Raw genomic sequence first — 18196 nt, forward strand, 5'->3', positions numbered from 1 at the left:
TATTTTTAGGAAGCACTGAGCATCCAAAGCACAATCACCATCTTTGGAAATGTTCCAGATAGAATTCTTGCAAATGCCATTCTGTACCTTTGGTGAAAGCTATAAACCAGGGTTTTTCCAACTTGGAAACTTCAAGATGTGTAGACTTCAGCTCCCATAATTCCCCAGCCAGCATGTTGGTTGAAACCCACAATTTAAAGTTGCCGAGTTTAAAAAACACTGGTGCAGACAGCCTGCCACATTCATTCCAGCCAAGTAGATACAAATGCTACCTTAGTTGTAGAAGACAAGGGTAAGTTCTGGTCAGAATTTGGGGGAGTGGAATGGTTAGTTCTACAGAAAGGACATTTTGCTTGAAGTCCAGTCCACAGTAAGTATATAAAGAAAATGCATTTGATGGAATTTTGTTGAAAGGGATTTTTTAAAAAAGTAAACCTGAAAGGTCTATAAAATAGTCGAGCAAAAGAGATGAAAATACTGCAGTAGTTACGTGTTCCCAAAATACAACAGTTGTTTAAAAATGTGACACAATTTACTAATATATTTACTGAAATATATCAATGTATTGAAGTTTCAAAATTTGCTCAAAACTAAGAAGGAAACCTTATCTGATTTTTAAATGCAAAATGAATTACAATTATACTGACTTTGTGGGATCTGCTCCTTTGAAGTAGGCATTTACAGATTCAGTTAGGGCTATTGCAACAGGCAACGTATCTTGACTTCCTAGGCTGATAGGGCTAGGACCACGTGAAGTTCCTAGAATACATAATGTAAAGGCTTCAATTAAATAATATTAACTCTACAATTGTTAACTCTATAGTTACATTTTTCATGACATTTGTTTTTAAATATTATGTATACGTTGATGCAGAATTCAAAATACCTCACTAATTAATGGAAATTCATTGCAAAAAATATTTTTAAATGTCATATCGAAATTAGAATTAGGGTTATTATGTGTTTTTATGAAAAAGAGCTCAGAATCAATAACTCCAAAATCAAAGTAAGATAAGGTCATAATAATAAACTATAAAAATATTTTTCCCCACACAACAGTTTTATAATGAAATACAGTGGTTCTCTGTGGATGTTTGTAAGTTCTAAAATGTGGACCTTTTTCTATTATATCTGATGCAAGTTTCACCTTCTGTAAGCCCAAGTGATTGAACTGTTGGGAGCCTTGGTGTCTAGTTGCTCCTGAAAAACACCATATCCATCTACGATAAGGGTGTTTATATTCTAGTGATGGTAAAATGGATAGATTTGGTATGAATCATTGAGATCTAGTTAGGTGGAGACAGAAAAATAGCATTACCTGAAATCATTCTGTTTGGATTTTCAGTCTTGTAATTACTGTTTTGGGAAGTTGGGAAAAAAGCAGGAGTGTTTCAATATACATTTGGACATTAGGGATTGCCTATCTTTTTGTTGAAAATTGATTTTCATTCTGGTGATAGTTTTTGATTTTGATTTATGAGAGATTTGTTGTATTGGGTGAATGGGTGAGTGCTTGGATGCTACATTATCCATTTAGTTATACAGTCCCTCGAGACAATGAAGCTAGGTGGCATATAAATCTTTATAAATAATAAGGAATCTTTTTTCAGAAGCTAAAAACGATGTGAAGGTAATAGTGGCAGACAATAACTTACCAACGGTGGGTGTATTTATTGCACTTAGTGAAGCAGATGATGATAACGAGGAAGAACTCTCTGCACGTGCCAAAGGGGCTGAGGGAGGTGGACTGGAATTGGAGGTCAAAGGAGGGCTGAATGGTCTTGGCTGACAAACAAAATTCAAAAACATTAACTTATTGTTCAAATTAACAATGCTATGATTAAGAAAGTAAAGATCATTAGTCTTAAGATGTAATGAACCTACAATTTCATTAATTCCACTGAGTTTCCCTGAAGTCAACTTTGGTCTAGAAGCTGGTCTTGGGGGAGGTACTAATGTTCCTACTGAAAGAGGAGTTGTTGGTCTTCCTGGAAGGCAATTACAGAATATTAATCTGTTTGTACAATTAATTAGTAAATAACAGCAAATTGTTCCAAAAATATTTAAATCTAAGATTAATTTAGCAGTATTTTAAAAGTCAGGAAACGGCTAAACTAAAAAATAGTTCAACGTAGGTACCATAGGTATATTACTATAAATTATTATCCATAGCTTATGAACTGTGAAAAAAATCCATTATCCTGTTTATAGCTATTGTATATGTAAAGCATCGATAAAGAGTTTTAATGAATCACATTATAATAAAATTGCAGAAATAGTTACTACTCAAGTTAAAATTATTGAGTTTTGGATCATTCGGCAGTGGTGGTGGTTGGGGTAGGTGGTGGGGAGTTGGTGGAGCCTGGGAGGCCATTTTCACACACCCCGCCACCGCTACGGGTCATTCAGTAGTGACAGTGGTGTCTGGACCATTTGGTGACAGCGGGTATGAAAATGGGATGCGCCTGGCCTCCATCACTTCCCCGCCCACTGCTACCGCATGGCTTGGAGCTCACCGCAGCAGCAGGGACTGTGAAAATGGGAAGTCCTCAGCCGCCACAGCCACTGTTCTGCCCATCCATTCGCTTGCCCACCTGCTTGGCTCTCCCTTAGGTTGCCCGTGGTGACTGTCCCTGCAGTGAATTGGCCCTTTGAGTTATCCTGCGACAACTTGGTAGCAGGGAGTTGGCAGAAGTGACATGGATGTGGCGAGCTGGCCGCATGGAGTGGCCATACCGAGTTGTTCCATTCCACCCGAGATTTTATGCCGTATTCTAAATATATAAATAATAATTCACAAAGTCTACTGTGCATCTGAAATAATGCTTGATAGCATTATGGCATGTGCAAGAGCTTTTATCAAAAGACAGCTTTGAAAAGAGAGACTATCATGTTTAGAAGTTACAGAAAATATAAAAAAATTCCTAGAGTTACCTTTCTCTTTCTTCTAAAGAACTATGTTAGCATGAAAAAGTACAGATCTGAATGACTGCTAGTGTATTTTATAATACTTTTATATAGCACACATTCAATATAAGTGTTTATTAAAAAACAAGCATAATTTCAATTTTTCATAGATTGAAATGTTACCAGATGAAGAAGATGACATTGTTGAGGTCAGGGAAGATGAATCACCAGAATTTCTAAAGAGTGGGTCCCATGCCAAGAGGTCATTGTTACTTTTCCTAATGGACAAGATATTTAGAAAATAAGTTCAAAGTATACATATGTATAAAATGTATCTTACTACAACCAATCAACCAATCAAAATGTTATCAGTCATGTGCCAGCATAAAGAGGGAAGGATACAGTCATTAAAAAGCACATAGAATCTAAAAACACACATCAAGAGTAAAACTAAAATAAAAAAGATACTTCAATTAAAAATTTAAAGCAAGAATCTAACAGAATGAAAAAGAAGGGGTAGAAGCTTTAGATGGGTATAGGGAAGCATACATAATTTGTGGAAAGCTATATCAACTTATAAGGCACTGTAATATGGCAGAACTAGATGCTCATTAAATCTAATTTATAGAGGCCCAGACACAGGTAATTTTATCAGATGAGTTTTGAGTACTGCTGCACAGAACTTGATAATGTAATATGTTGATCAGGATTGGTATCTGAAAGCAACAGGTTACTGCAAAATTGTCCCATGCTCCCAGGGTCATCTTACGACCGTATCTGGGACAATTACAATTAATAGTGCATAAATTCATTAACAACTACAGAAACTTATTGTTAGTTTGCTAGTTAATGTTATTATTATGGTAGGTGATCAAAATACAATTGAGTACAGTTTTAAGATAATTAGAATAAAAATAAAATTGAACTTTATAAAACTGTAACATTTAAGCAAATTTAAAATACACTGAAATAATTTACTAAATTGCTAAGATTCTTAAACAATTTACTATATAAAAACAATAGAAGTAAAATAATTAAATTTTAATTAAATGCAATTCACATGAAGAATTTCTCTTAGGTCAATGCAGCATCTGTTCCTTGATCTGAACTGCCCTGTAGGACTAACAGCTTCTTATGATACTTCTAGGAAGATAAGCATCGATAAATGAAGATAAATTTGTTAACTATAAATTGCTGTTCAGTACTGTTTTAAAATTCTGCCCTGAAATTAGATAGGATTCTAAATAGGAAAAACCCAAATTATTTTGTGATGAACGGCGAAGAGGTTTGAGCAGAAGTTAGCTTCTCCTGGAGACCCCAAAGGTGCTTTTTCATGAGGCAACTGCACTTTCTTTTTTTTCTCTCTCTGAAGACGTTTCACTTCACATCCAAGAGCCTTCTTCAGCTCTGACTGAATGGTGGGGAATGGAAGGATTTATATTCCTTGCAGAGGATTTTCCATTCATTAGAGTCGTTGCTGCCACCTAGAGGCTTATCTGTGTCATCAGGGTCACCTGACTAGTGCAAATGGGTGTGGAGCCTTCTTGGAACTGTTGAAAGGACTGTGTTGTAGACTGGAGATAGATGATGTCGTATCCCTCCCCCTCTGTTGAGAGAAGGCTATTCAATTTTGACATAGATGGACTCTTTGACCCTTCTTTCAAACCAGCGGTCCTCTCTGTCCAAAATGTGGACTTGGCTGTCTTCGAAAAAGTGACCTTTGTCTTTTAAGTGCAGGTGGACTGCTGAATCTTGTCCTGATGGGTTTGTTCTCCTATGTTGTGCCATACACTTATGAAGTTGTTGTTTTGTTTCCCCAATGTACAGATCTGCACATGGTTCACCGCATTGTACTGCATAGACCACATTGCTCAGTTTGTGTCTGGGTGTTTTATCCTTGGGGTTGATTTGCTGATAGGGAAACTCCAGCTGACTTTCCCACAGGCCAGTGCGGCATTGCTGCTGCTTCAGCTCATTCCCCGCTACACTTTTACACTTTTTGTTAACAGTGCTTTTCAACCCGTCATATGCGTACCACCTGCCAGGTGCCGAACTACCACCAGTGGTATGCGTACCACAGGTTGAAAAGCACTGTTCTATATGATCGAAGTGTATTTGAAAACAATACTTGTAATTGTTTATAATAAAAGTTTGCCATCTTACAAAAGCAAGAAAATAATTTATATTTACTTTAAACAGTGTTAAACTTCTAGGAGTCTTAGTGTATTCTTGTGTCTGAAGACAGAAGGCCTACTTGTACAGACAAAGATAAGGAACCATATGCATGATTGAATAATAATATTGCTGCCACATGGCTCTATATCAGTGCTTTTCAACCTTTTCACACATTGTACCACTTTTAGGATATGACAATATTCAAGTACAACCAGTCGCCTAGCAAGGTGTCAAAAACTTGATGACCCACCCCCCGAAAAAGAAAAAAGTGATGAAGTACAGGTAGTCCTTGATATACAACCGTTCGCTTAGTGACCGTTCAAAGTTACAGCACTGAAAAAAGTGACTTACGACCACTTTTCACACTTATGACTGTTGCAGCATCCCCGGGGTCACTTGATTTACATTCAGATGCTTGACAACTAATTCATATTTATGATGGTCACAGTGTCCCAGAGTCATGTGATCCCCTTTTGCAATCTTCTGACAAGCAAAATCAATGGGAAAAACAGATTCACCTAAGAACTGTGTTAAGCTTATATTTTACACAGTCGAATGATTAATCACTATAACACAGCTAGTTATTTTTCACTATAACTATTATTATTGTGCTGGTATTATAAGTTTCTGTTTTTCAGTATGAATATAAGCAAAGGTTAAAAAAATAAATATAAAATGTAACTCAATGTACGCATATATTTATTGCAATCTGAACACAAATTAACAACAAAGCAGAATGAAAGACTGAATTTTTAAAATGAAAAATCAAAAACATGTTTGCTAATGTCTAAACTGTAATATCAAATCAAGCTGTGAATGCTGCAAACTGGAAAAAATCTTGCAAAATAATATTCAATGCCTTTCCAATAAACATGAATATCAAATATGAAACTTACTCATTAGATGAAGCAGAAAACTTTGATTTTGTTAATTCTTCACCTATTTAAAAAGATATATTTGTTAAAAAAATATTTAATTAACAAAATCAGCCAGGTTTTTATAAAAAGCACAATACCAATCGAGAAAAGTGAAAACAAAAACTCACTCAAATGTTCAATAAAAACTGATATGTATTACAATTTAAATTATTTGGTTTTATCATATTTTGCTCTGATGTGTTTCCTATCTAATACAAATTCTCATATGGGGGATATTCTATCTAGGAACAAGAAGGACAGCACCAGATCCCTGCCAGCAAAATTGTATCCTCTTTCACATAAGACCATCTAACTGTCCTATCTAAAGGCAGCCCCAAAAGTTAAATAATTTGTTTTGTTTTCTCTAGATCTGGTATTGATTACAATGTTAAATGGAATCATTTATAATTTATCTATTATGTGTCATAAATGCAACGTATGTATATAACTTCAATGGAAGAAGTGGGATACAAAACAATGCAATGAATAAATACAGGTTGCAAAAACCTTTACATGGCAGTTTTACTGAAAGGCAATTTATTGTATATATTAATCTAAACTGAAGCTTTGACTTCTAGATTGATTGATTCTGTGTTCATATATAACAGCGACAACCTTTCATATGTGTACTGAATCAGCAGTAATCCCTTGCTTACACAAACAAAAACCATCTAAAACCTTTGGCTTTTCAGATACTGCTGAATTCCCTTGATATCCCAGGTTACATATCAAAATGGCAACAAACTTGATTTTTAGAAGTGAAGTAATTAACAATAAAGAAACTAACACCTGGAAAAAGAAATGTGTTAAATTACTATGTTGAAATATTTTTCCCCCTTGGAAATTCAACATGTAAGTAGTATATAAACTTTTGTATTGAACAAGGTGTAAATCAGATGAGATGTAGCTTTTGGCAATTTGAAATTTTTAAAAATGATCAGAAGTATGAGAGGGGCATTTAGATTAAGTTTTCCTTTCCACTTGTGACATTTTTATTCTTTTCAACCTAACAAGAGTGCTGGAAATTATGCTGGGCCAAATCTGAGGGATTTTAGAAAAATGGGAGGCAATAGGGGAATGAACTGAAATCTTGCCAAATCCTTCTCTGTAAGATATTCCTTCAACCTGTCCTGATCACACGACTCAAGAGGGGAGTATTAAAGGATTGTAAAAGAAAAAAATCCTGTGAATCATGCTGTATATGCCTTTCATATTTAGCTATTCTTTTTAACCCAACAGAATGTTCGACATAGATTATGAAAAGGACCCAGGATTGTCAAGTAGGGTAACTTTCCAAAACTAGAATAAAATGAAATAAAATTTGGTGTTGTTGAAGAAACTAACAAAGGAAAGGTTAAGTTTGAAAATCGCTAGTTAAAACTCTGAAAATGAGGCTATGGAGAAAAGCATACTAGAAAAATTTTTTCCAGGCACTCTTATGGGAAAAATAGTTGGGCATCACTTGGAATACTGGCAACCCTTCCCTCCTGGTCATGTAACTCAGAGCAGAGCATATGCAGTCTGCCTCATGCTTCTCAATACAGACATGTAGAAAATACGGCATGAGCAGAGAGTTAAACACATTCATACACATAATACACACAGGTAACATGCATGCAAAGGACCCTGCTTAGTTCCTGAGGATTCTATATATCTATATATCTGTATCTAACACCCCCTCACACACAAACACAGCACAGATGCAGTATAGATGCAACAGGCTACTTAATTACTTAAGAGGGGGAAATGGCCATTGCTGTTAAAAGAATTGGAAATTTTTTTAGAAGCAATGTCCTGCTTGTTTTAATTAAAAAGTACCTCCCTTCCCCATCAATTAGGGAAAATAGCAGCTACAAATATCAATGAAGAAAATGGTAAAAACCTTTCCTTCAGGGTACATTTTGATCTGAATTTACCATCTGAGAAATGGCTTGATCATAGATTAAAATATCCTGTCTACTCTGGCTCTATATGGGAATGAACTTCTACCCTTTAAATATGTAAGAGTATAAATTTAAAATGTATAGGTTTTATAAGTTCTCCTTCCTCTTCTAATGAAGACTAAATTTGATCAGCTACAGCCTACTGGGTTTTAAGAAAATCACCTGAACGATACATGTAGTTCTCTGCCCATTTAAAGTACTATAATTCATCATAATTTGAAGAAGACACTTTCTCAATTTGATATAGACTTAAAGATTTATTGTGTAATTCATTTTCCAGTGTCAGAATCTTCCAAAGTATCCTTTATGTCACCTAATATGACAGTGCCACTAAACAAATATTGTATTTAAGTTATATACAGGTGGTCCTCAAGTTAAAGGCATTATGATCGTAATGTTAAATGAATCATATTAAATGAACAAACCCCATCCCTGCTCTCCCCAATACATTTGTTAATCGAATGCACAGGTCATTAAGTATGCATGGGGTACCTCAGGGTGGACCTAGTGCAGGGATATATCCTTGTGCATGTTTCCCCTTCCCTGCAAAAGCAGTTTTGCAGAGAGGGGGAGCATGTGCAAGGACATGATCACACAAGCCTGGAGGAAGGAGTGGTTTGCTATGGATTGTATGCCTTCTTTCCCCCACAATTAACTGTGCTAATGTAAGACTAGTGGAGTTAATGGGGCGGGGGAGGTGGAGGGGAAGGCTAGCGTCTAATGACAAAAGGTAAATAGCTGAGAAAAAAATGGTGGCTTTTCTGACCGGCCTGTTCCTTCTTTTCTTTCCAGCCCTGACAACTTGAGCTCTGGAGATCTCTGAAAGGCAAGTGAGCAATTGGTGATGCAGTGGGGAGGTGCAGGTGGAATCCTGTGGCCTAACAAAGCAGATCCAATGCCTGGGGGGACCCAGGAAGCAAGAAGGGGGGGGAATAAGCAGAGGACACGTTGCAGCATCTCTGCAATAGGTCATAAGGGCTAATAACCACCATGGTGCTGTACCTTTGCGACTGGGACATAAGTACTTTCAGTGTGTGTGTGTGTGAGTTGTAAAGTTGAACTGTCACTATGTGAACTGTCGTAACTTGAGGACTGCCTAGATCTATATTTTGGGCAAGTGGCAAAAGATATATCCTTTTAAAGTTATCCACGTTGGGGGGAAAACTGCTTTGAATACTCTTAATATAGAAGGAAACTCAATTATCCAGCACTCACATTATTTATACATTTGCACACAGTTTACACAAATCTATTTTTATTTTAAAAAAGACATTTAAACTGATATAATCATAAGAAAATGTCACTGATAGAAACCAGTTCAGACAAACTTACTAGATGTATTCCGGTTCATTTGTGCCTAAATGTAAGGTAATGGGGGAAAAAACAAGTTTTAATTAACACATTTTTTTGTAAATTAAGGGAGAAGTTGAAGGCAATCTCAGATATTAGCATTAGCAAAATGAACGACAGATATAAATAAAATATCTAGGATGTTTAGGATCTTAAAACTGGAACATCAGATGGCATCATTAGCTCACAATTGTTTTATGCAATGCAATCATCCCATCTTGGTTGCCTGATATTACTACAGAAGTCCTCCATTTTTTTAACTGAGTTAGTGAAGCTGGCTAATATTATTTCTAAATAATAAAAATAATAAAAACAACTATGGATGATTTTAAAAAACCAGCTATCTTTCTATACTGAGACAATTATTCTATATAAAGAGAACCACCTCTGCATGGTGCTCTGAATTCTGAACCTGCTGTAAAAAATGTGCACTTAACAAATATGAAACTAAAGGCCTGAAAAAGACTTTGATAAACAAAACAAATCATAACAGTAGCTTATATGAAATTGATATACAATTTCACTCCCTTGGTATGACATATTAATTACTGAATGGCCAATTAAAATGAATATTGATTACTGGAACCATATTACCTAAGGTTAGGTGCCTGTCATGACCACTCCTAAAGCTATTTTGGAAGTGCAGCTTGTAAACAAACCCCATCCCAGCTTTGACTTGGGAAAGACCTGGGACATTTTCTTTTTTTTTAAGGCTTAAAGGAACTATAAGGAACAAGTTTTCAGCTCTAAGGCAAAATTCATTGTTCAAATCATATTGAGCTCAAAGAAACATCAGGATGGCCACAGGTCAGTGCTTTTACACAGATGTTACATTACATCTTTTATAGGTCTACGACTGGGAAGGTAGAACACTGATATTATCAAGAAAACTGTTGGCTTCTGATGATAAAGCACAATACAGGTAGTCCCTGACTTATGACCAGTCATTTAACGACTGTTCAGAGTTACAATGACCTTGGAAAGGGTGCTTTTCAGCTCCTAAAATACTACTGGCTGTTGTAAAATATTGCATCCTCTCCATAGTCAAATGATCACATTTGAGGCTTGGCAACCAACTCACACTTAAAACTGGTTGTAGTATCCCATAGACATGTGACCCTGATGTGCAACATTTTTTGCTGGTTTTGGGGAAATAATGTCCACTTTGATTCACTTAATGGCTGCTATAAAAACAGTTGTAAAATCAAGGCCAGTCACATGGGTGCCTGATTCATGACTTATGATCAAAATTGCGGTCCCAACTGTGGTTGTAAGTCAAGGACTATCTGTGAATCAAATCCTGTTCTTATGGTGTGAGGCTAATTAGATTCCAGGTTTGAAAATGTTGATAAAAGATTATACTTAGGATTTTATTCTTGTCTTATTCTTAATTTATTATTACCAGGACAAACGATTTTATAATTTTCATGGCATAAACCTTGGCAGCTTTGAGTGAACTGTGCATTACAGAACATTACAGTATATAAAATCAATTACAATATTCTAGCTATATCCCTTATCAAGCAGTATGATACTGCTAATTAAATATGATTTAATACTTACAAGACTATGTCTCTGTTAGCATAGGAAATAAAATAAGGAAAACATAATTACACACAGTTTTGTACATGCTATGTGTGCAAAAGGACATTCTTTTCTAATTTTCAAACGTCAAACTAGTGTGTCAATAAAAATAAAGTTTTAAAATGATCCTATTTTAATGGACAAGATTCCTTACAAAAATCCACTGACCTAATACTAGCATTTTTTACTGCATTTTGTAACTGTTCCTTAATGAAGTTGCAACTATCCATCTTAGAGTAAATTTGGGCCTCTAGAGTGTAGATTATTGTGATGTTCCACAATTTATATAAAGTTGAAAATTGTAATCAAACAGCGCCATTTAAAACAATAATATTGGGATTTTATGGAGTTTTTGAATATATTATTATAATATATTTATATATTATAAACCTCTAGGATTGCTTGATTAGATTGAAAATTAAGATTAAGATAAATAAATAAATTGGAATCTATGGACTATTCTGAATCATCTTCAAACTGAAATCTTTCATTTCTTTCCCTAAACATCTAGGAGAGTTTCCCATACTTGCAGCAGAATAAAAGCCAATGGAGTGAAATGTTGGATGCTGGAATGATTTTGCTTCCACCCTCTTGAAATAAATTCAAATTGGGAAAAGATTTACAGGGTTACTCAGGATCATCCCTACAAAATGTAGGCTATTCTGTAACTGGCTAAACTGAAGAAAACTTTTCTTGTTCCTCACATTTTAGATAGTTTGAATAAAGAAGCCCAACAAAACAATATTATTTTCTATCAGGCAATGGACAGAATTCAATCAAGAAAATGTCTATCTCCTAAATGTTACAAGTAGTTTAAATCTCTCTCTAGCTGAACATAATTGAAGTATCTGCCTTCAAAACACAAATGCCAGTTTGAACTAAAATGACTATTTTTGCTTTTGTAACAGGTTTAAGATACAGGGCTGCACAAGTCTGTATAAAATAGGTTCAAATATTAGTAAAACTGTTTGTAAAACAGTACAGCTAACCTACTCAGCTGGTTTCTTTCCTTTGATGTTGTTTTTCTCACTGCTTTTTTGTATTCATAGTCCCTGAATGTAACATTAACTGCTTCATTCCTTCTCTAAAATACTTAATACAACATTCTAAAACATGCTAAAACTAGTTATGCTAAATGAGTTATGCTAACATTCCTATGAAAGTATTAACCATGGTATATTTTCCCTATTACTATATACTAAATAGCATATAAAGTTTACTTACAGATATAGCTGGTGAAAGTGTGATGTTTCCTATTGATTCTTTTAATTCATCCAAAGAAGGCACTGTATAATGGGAACTACAGTCTGAATGCACAGGTTTGATTTCCACACGGAACTTTCTTGGTTCATCATCTTCAGAGTCAGAATCACTTGAGGAATAAAAATGGTTTTCTTTGGCATGTTATTTGCAGTTAAGGAAAAGGTTGATCGATCAATTAATGCAGGGTTCTCAAACACTGCTCTGACAAATGTATCTAACCCTAACCCTAACCCACTGAATCAGGGGTGTCAAATTGCCGGCTTATAAGCCGGATGCATCATGCTGAAACTACACCCACCCCAGCTCCGGCAATGGGGAAAACGTCATGATACGCCGTGACACGTCATGTGACGTGGCGAGTTTGACACACCTGCACTGAATGAATAAAACTGATAACTCACTGGGGTTAGAGAGGAAGAAATAAATTCCTTTTATTTAATAATTAAACTGTAGCCCATATATCATGGAAAAGAAAGGATATCCTATTGTCTTAGATCAGTTATCCATAAAACTCCTCATAAAATGCTGCAGTTGATGAAACACTGACAGGCTATAAGTTGCTTTTGGCTCTTTTACAATCAATGAAGCTGCACTGAGATAGCAGTACAGCGCCTCTATTTTGCCTCTTCCAGCCTAGCAATGGGTATCCCTCCAAATACTCTTGCAATTTCTCCTTCCTCACAGCAGTCTCTAATAGCTGCCTCTGCAGAACAAGGGTCAGAGTTTTGATAAAACCCTTGAACCACCAGATATTATCACAGTTTCTTTTGAAAGGAAAAGTAGTGCGTTAAAAAAAGGGAAAGAGGGTTGTGAAACTGCTCTGTTGTTCTCCTTTCAGAATACTTATGCATCAATATGGCAAGCTTGTGAGGAAAATGCTTCAGCAACCTTCTCTTCATTATTTTGCAACCCCCTCCCTGGGGTTGAGATCCACACTCTGAGAATGCCAGGTTAATTAATATTGTATGCAACTACTGCAAACAGAATGTTTAAGGTCTATAAAATCATTTAATGCTTTATATATATGAAAATATTAAATATAATAACAACAAAGGATATTCTGACAATCTTTAGGTTTAATGCTATATCCCTCATCATCTACATCTGGAATGTTCTGGAAGAAAAAACACTTATTTTAAAATATGTTTCTGTAGAATTCATACTCGACAGAAACAGCTAAAAGTACTATGTGGAAAACAGTTAAAATGCTACATAAAAAGACTACATGAAGACAGTTAACTAATTCAGGCTGAAAAGTCTTGGCTGAAGACACCTTTCTCAAAGCAGAAATAGCGAGGGCTAAGAACAACTCTGAAATTGACCCTTCATAGCTTGGACGCAACGACCTGTGCAGCATATCCATGACCTTTAACTGCTTCTTTAAGGCCTCCATCCTGTTGCTTAATATCCTGGAAACTATATTTAAATTTTTCTTATGAAAGTAATTTTTGTTTCATTTGTTAAATTTGCCACCTATCTTGCAGTGGCACTAATCCAGATGGCTTACAATAAAAAGAAAAATGAAAAAAGTGCAAAGAGAAATAAAATAGAATAAACAAGCAATGACAAAGGGACACACTGAGAATAATAATTAATATGATAAGTGAAAGGATGGATGGGTAGAGAGCAGAGAGGGGAGGGGATGGAGTCTGCCATCAATCTGACAGCCATCTCCAGCATGGAATTCCCTCATCTGGTCCCCAGGCCAACTGGCAGAGCCAGATAAAAGAGTAAAGTCTTTAAAATAAGAGGGCAGTGCCAGAGACACAGTCATTAGTGCAACTCCTTGTAGTTAGCTACCAAAGACAATCATCCTTTGATTTATGACTTGTAAGAAGAGGATTATCTTGACAAAAGTTATGTAAAATGTTTGAAGATTACTACTGTCAAGTTTCTGAGGTATGGGCTTTTCAAGTGACTATGAGGCATTGTTTACCTTAAAAGTCCTTTATTAGCCTAATACACCGGCAAATGCTTGCAACTACATTCTTATTTTTCTTGTCGAAGCCGGCTTGGAAGGTTGCAAATAATGAACACGTGACCCCAGGATCTGCATGTCATAAATAGTTGCCAAGCACCCAAATGTTGATGGAGTGCAGTGGGGATGCTGTGATGGTCATAACATTCTTTTTTCTTACATTTTTTTATATTTTCTTAGTATTCTTTTTCTTTAAGTTTAATTTGTATTACTTTTTACTATTGTAATCAAACTTATATAGAAAAAAGAAAGAAAATATCTTAAAACAGAAAATTGTTTTTATATTTTGAAACTGTGATACAGAATTAATCTAATGTGGTACATAGGAAAAAATAATAAAATGCTTACTGAACACATATACGCGTGAATTTACTAATTAAACAAGGAGTAGTGAAGCATCCAAATAAAAAGTAAATATTGTAGGTTAATCCAACTAATTGCACAAATGATATAACTCTAATTTTATCAGTGGAACTGGATACTGTATATCCAATAAAGTTTCATCAAAGACATGCAAAAATCATTCTGTTCAAATTAGCAACCTTAAAGATATTTTTCATTTTAATAGTTATTGTTTAAACAAATCAAATCCATTGAATTATCATAAAGAATATTAGAATTATTCTAATATTATTTAGAATATTAATAATATTAATAATTAGAAGAAAATAGTTTTGCCTACAATTTTTCAGGACATTCTAGAAAGTTACAGTTTAGCAATTATTATTGGGATCAGAATTTCCTCCCTATGCAATAAGGTCATAAAGTGAAGACGTGATCACGCTGCACAGCAATGGCAAAACTGACAGTCCCCGATGTGATTAAGTGGAGACCACATAGGTTATTAAGTGAGGACTTACAGGACCATGACATGATAAGAGACAGGAATCCATACGCACCTGCTTACACCTCTGAAACTGTGTCCCTACACAGCTGAAATTGTGTCCCAGGTAAGCAGGTCAGCTGGCGAGAGCTACTTGTGGCGGATCCACACAACAAAATATGGGCAGGCAGGCGATGGGCTGGTGAATACCACAGGTGGGTGCAACAGAATATGGGTGGTTGGGCACTATGGAGTACAAGTCCTCATGCTGCTCAGGGACAAAAAGCACCAGGAGCTTTTACATGACTCTGCTTATAGAATCTGGGAGGGAAGGTTGCAAATGATGATCATGTGACTACGGGTGCTGCAACTGTGAGCCAGTTGCCTAAATCACAATCACGGGACCATGGGAACACTGCAATGGCTGCAACTTCAAAGACTGGATATAAGACCCCCTCATTCAGTACTCTAGTAACTTTGAGTAGTTGTTGAACAAGTGATCATAGTCTGAGGACTACCTGTAATGTTGCTTCAGAAAATTCTGCCTTTCTGATCAAATGGCCAAAAATAGTTAGAAAGAAAACTGAAGATAAAACTGACACTTCTTGAAACTTTAACATTATTCATATATGTATTTCAATTAAAACTACTTACTACTGAATCTGCATCTGGACATTCTCTGTTAAAAAAAACACATACTAATAAATCAGATAACTGTTGTAATTATATGAATTATCTAACTTTATCTTGCTATATACAGAACCTCTTACTATCATCTTTGATATCAATGAATCAGTGTATATTTTATTTAATCGTAAAAAGGTTTACATCTGTCAATTTCAGTCAAAGTTCTTAAAAATACATGTATATAAACACAGCAATAGCATGCTTAATGCAGGAGATGCAGATAAAATCATGTAGTAATGAAATATGAGAGGATTTGAGGTCTTGCTGGCATTAACATTGTTGCATTTCCTATTATTCTATGTTCTAAGTGGATAGGACTCTTGGAAAAGTGAATTCCATAGTTTTGATGCCACACTTTTTTTAACCATCTAGTAACTGTATGTTAGAAAATGGTAAAAGATACTTAAAATATATAAAGGTAAAGGTAAAGGTTCCCCCGCACATGTGTGCTAGTCGTTTCCGACTCTAGGGGCCGGTGCTCATCTCCGTTTCATAGCCGAAGAGCCAGCGTTTGTCCAAGGACGTCTCCGTGGTCATGTGGCCGGCATGACTAGACGCCAAAGGCGCACGGAACGCTGTTACCTTCCCACTGTAGTGGTCCCTATTTTTCTACTTGCATTTTTACGTGCTTTCGAACTGCTAGGTGGGCAGAAGCTGGGACGAGTAACAGGCGCTCACTCTGTTACGCGGCACTCGGGATTCGACCCGCCAAACTGCCGACCTTCTGATCGACAAGCTCAGCGTCCTAACCCACTGAGCCACCGCGTCCCTCATTAAAATATATATGGTTGATCAAAACTTTATTTTATACAGGGTAAAATGTTATTCAAATGGCATGTGGATTAATCTTATATTGTTCAGAGCGCGTATGTGCTTCTTTTATTGTTAGAACTATAATACTGACTGATGCTGTTATAACAATTTAAAATGGCACTTACACTAATACAAAGCAGATTGGAATGTAATATAATGATGTGAGATTCCTAAGAATTCATTAATCACTACTACATAGAGTTATGACCAAAACCTAAGAAAAACCAAATGTGTTATAAAACTATCCTTTGATTTTTATGATAGATCAAATTCCACTTTCTTCTCTTTGACAACTAACTGCATTTTTAGGATGGATAAAATATGCATTTTAAAAAAAGTTCTCAGCTATAGGATTATTATTGTGGGAATACACAGTTTGAACTGGAAAGTGATCTTGCATAAAATAATATAAAAACCTATGTTTAGAAAATATATGTATGAAATTAATTCATTAATGCTCATCAAAAATGGCATTTTCCAGTATATAACAGTATAAGTAAAAAGGACTATTTCTAACAGTCTTTAAAAATAGAAGCTCTTGACATTTTACAGAAAGAATTATAAAATAAATTTTGTGCTTTTATTGTACTAGTTCATTATTTTTTATATTTTTGTTTGAAACATGCTTACATAGATTCTGGATCTTTTTCCTTCTTAATAATCCCTGACAATCCAAAATGCTTTCTTTTTCTTGGCTTTATTCCTGAAAATAAATTATTATTAAATAAAAATTAAAAACCATGTTATTCAGCATAAACTGAAATAATGCACAAGTACAGCAAATATGAAGATAATTTATTTCATGAGATTACTATGTCATTACAAAAGCACTGCCAAAAAATAGGAATACATACAGTGGACTAAATAAAATAAATAAATAAATAAAATAATTTTATTTGTATACCGCCCTTCTCCCGAAGGACTCAGGGCAGTGAACAGGGCAAACATATAAAAATACTTAGTCCATTAAAATTAAAAGATTTAATTTATTCTTAAACATGCCTCCGAATCAAGATTTCTGCTTATATCTGGGATACTCAAACATTCTAGTTGTCATGAGTCCCTAAAATTTCAAATGACTTGTGTGACACGTGTCTACTTTGTTAAACCAGTCCTGATCTGTTTGGTCAAGTTGAATGGCAGCTTATCCAGGCAAACACAGTGCACCCCACCTATTAATATTTGCTCACAAACTGTTCAAGGAATCAAAACCCACAATTAGGTTTGGGGATTAGGCCTGTCAATATTGTCCTATTTCTCATCAAAAGTGACATCAATAGGCTTTGAGTTAGGATGGCTGCAGCCCCTTGTTAGGTGCATGACATGTTGTTGATCATATTTGCTACCTTTGTTATTATGTTTTATTTTTTGTTTGCACTTTTTTCCGTTTTTTATGCTGTCTACTGTTCAGAACCAATTGAAACTGGATGGCATCTACATTGAATAAACAACAATAACAGCATAATACATTAATGTTACACCATCCTAGCATATACTTTACTTTCTTAATTTGTGACAGAACACATACTTCAAGGTTATTATCTAAGGCAGGGGTGTCAAACTGCCAGCCCATGGGCCGGGTGCGTCACATCAAAACCGTGCCCACCCCATTGCCAGCAATGGGAAAAAAGTTGTGACACATCACGACACATCACATGACGTCGCAAGTTCGACACCTGTGATCTAAGGTGTAGCCTGGTGGTTCAATGCTCCTTGAAATGCAGACAATCTTACAGCAAACAGAGTGAGCATTTCT

General features: G+C 35.5%; 1 protein-coding gene across 1 annotated transcript in view; it reads right to left on the reverse strand.

Annotated features, from left to right (window-relative positions):
* FCHO2 (FCH and mu domain containing endocytic adaptor 2) overlaps positions 1–18196 on the reverse strand; it is a 77522-nt gene that overhangs the window by 20966 nt on the left and 38360 nt on the right. The window contains exons 10-19 of the mRNA XM_081317841.1: positions 17071–17143; positions 15595–15619; positions 13197–13253; positions 12101–12277; positions 9275–9299; positions 5979–6021; positions 3091–3185; positions 1885–1988; positions 1656–1785; positions 648–759 (exon numbers count right to left, since the gene is read on the reverse strand). Of these exons, the coding sequence (XP_081173967.1) occupies positions 648–759; positions 1656–1785; positions 1885–1988; positions 3091–3185; positions 5979–6021; positions 9275–9299; positions 12101–12277; positions 13197–13253; positions 15595–15619; positions 17071–17143 (841 nt within the window). The remainder of the gene's footprint in view (positions 1–647; positions 760–1655; positions 1786–1884; positions 1989–3090; positions 3186–5978; positions 6022–9274; positions 9300–12100; positions 12278–13196; positions 13254–15594; positions 15620–17070; positions 17144–18196) is intronic.

This window comes from Vipera berus, assembly GCF_964194415.1.
Source record: "Vipera berus genome assembly, chromosome: 2".
Lineage (NCBI taxonomy): Eukaryota > Metazoa > Chordata > Lepidosauria > Squamata > Viperidae > Vipera > Vipera berus.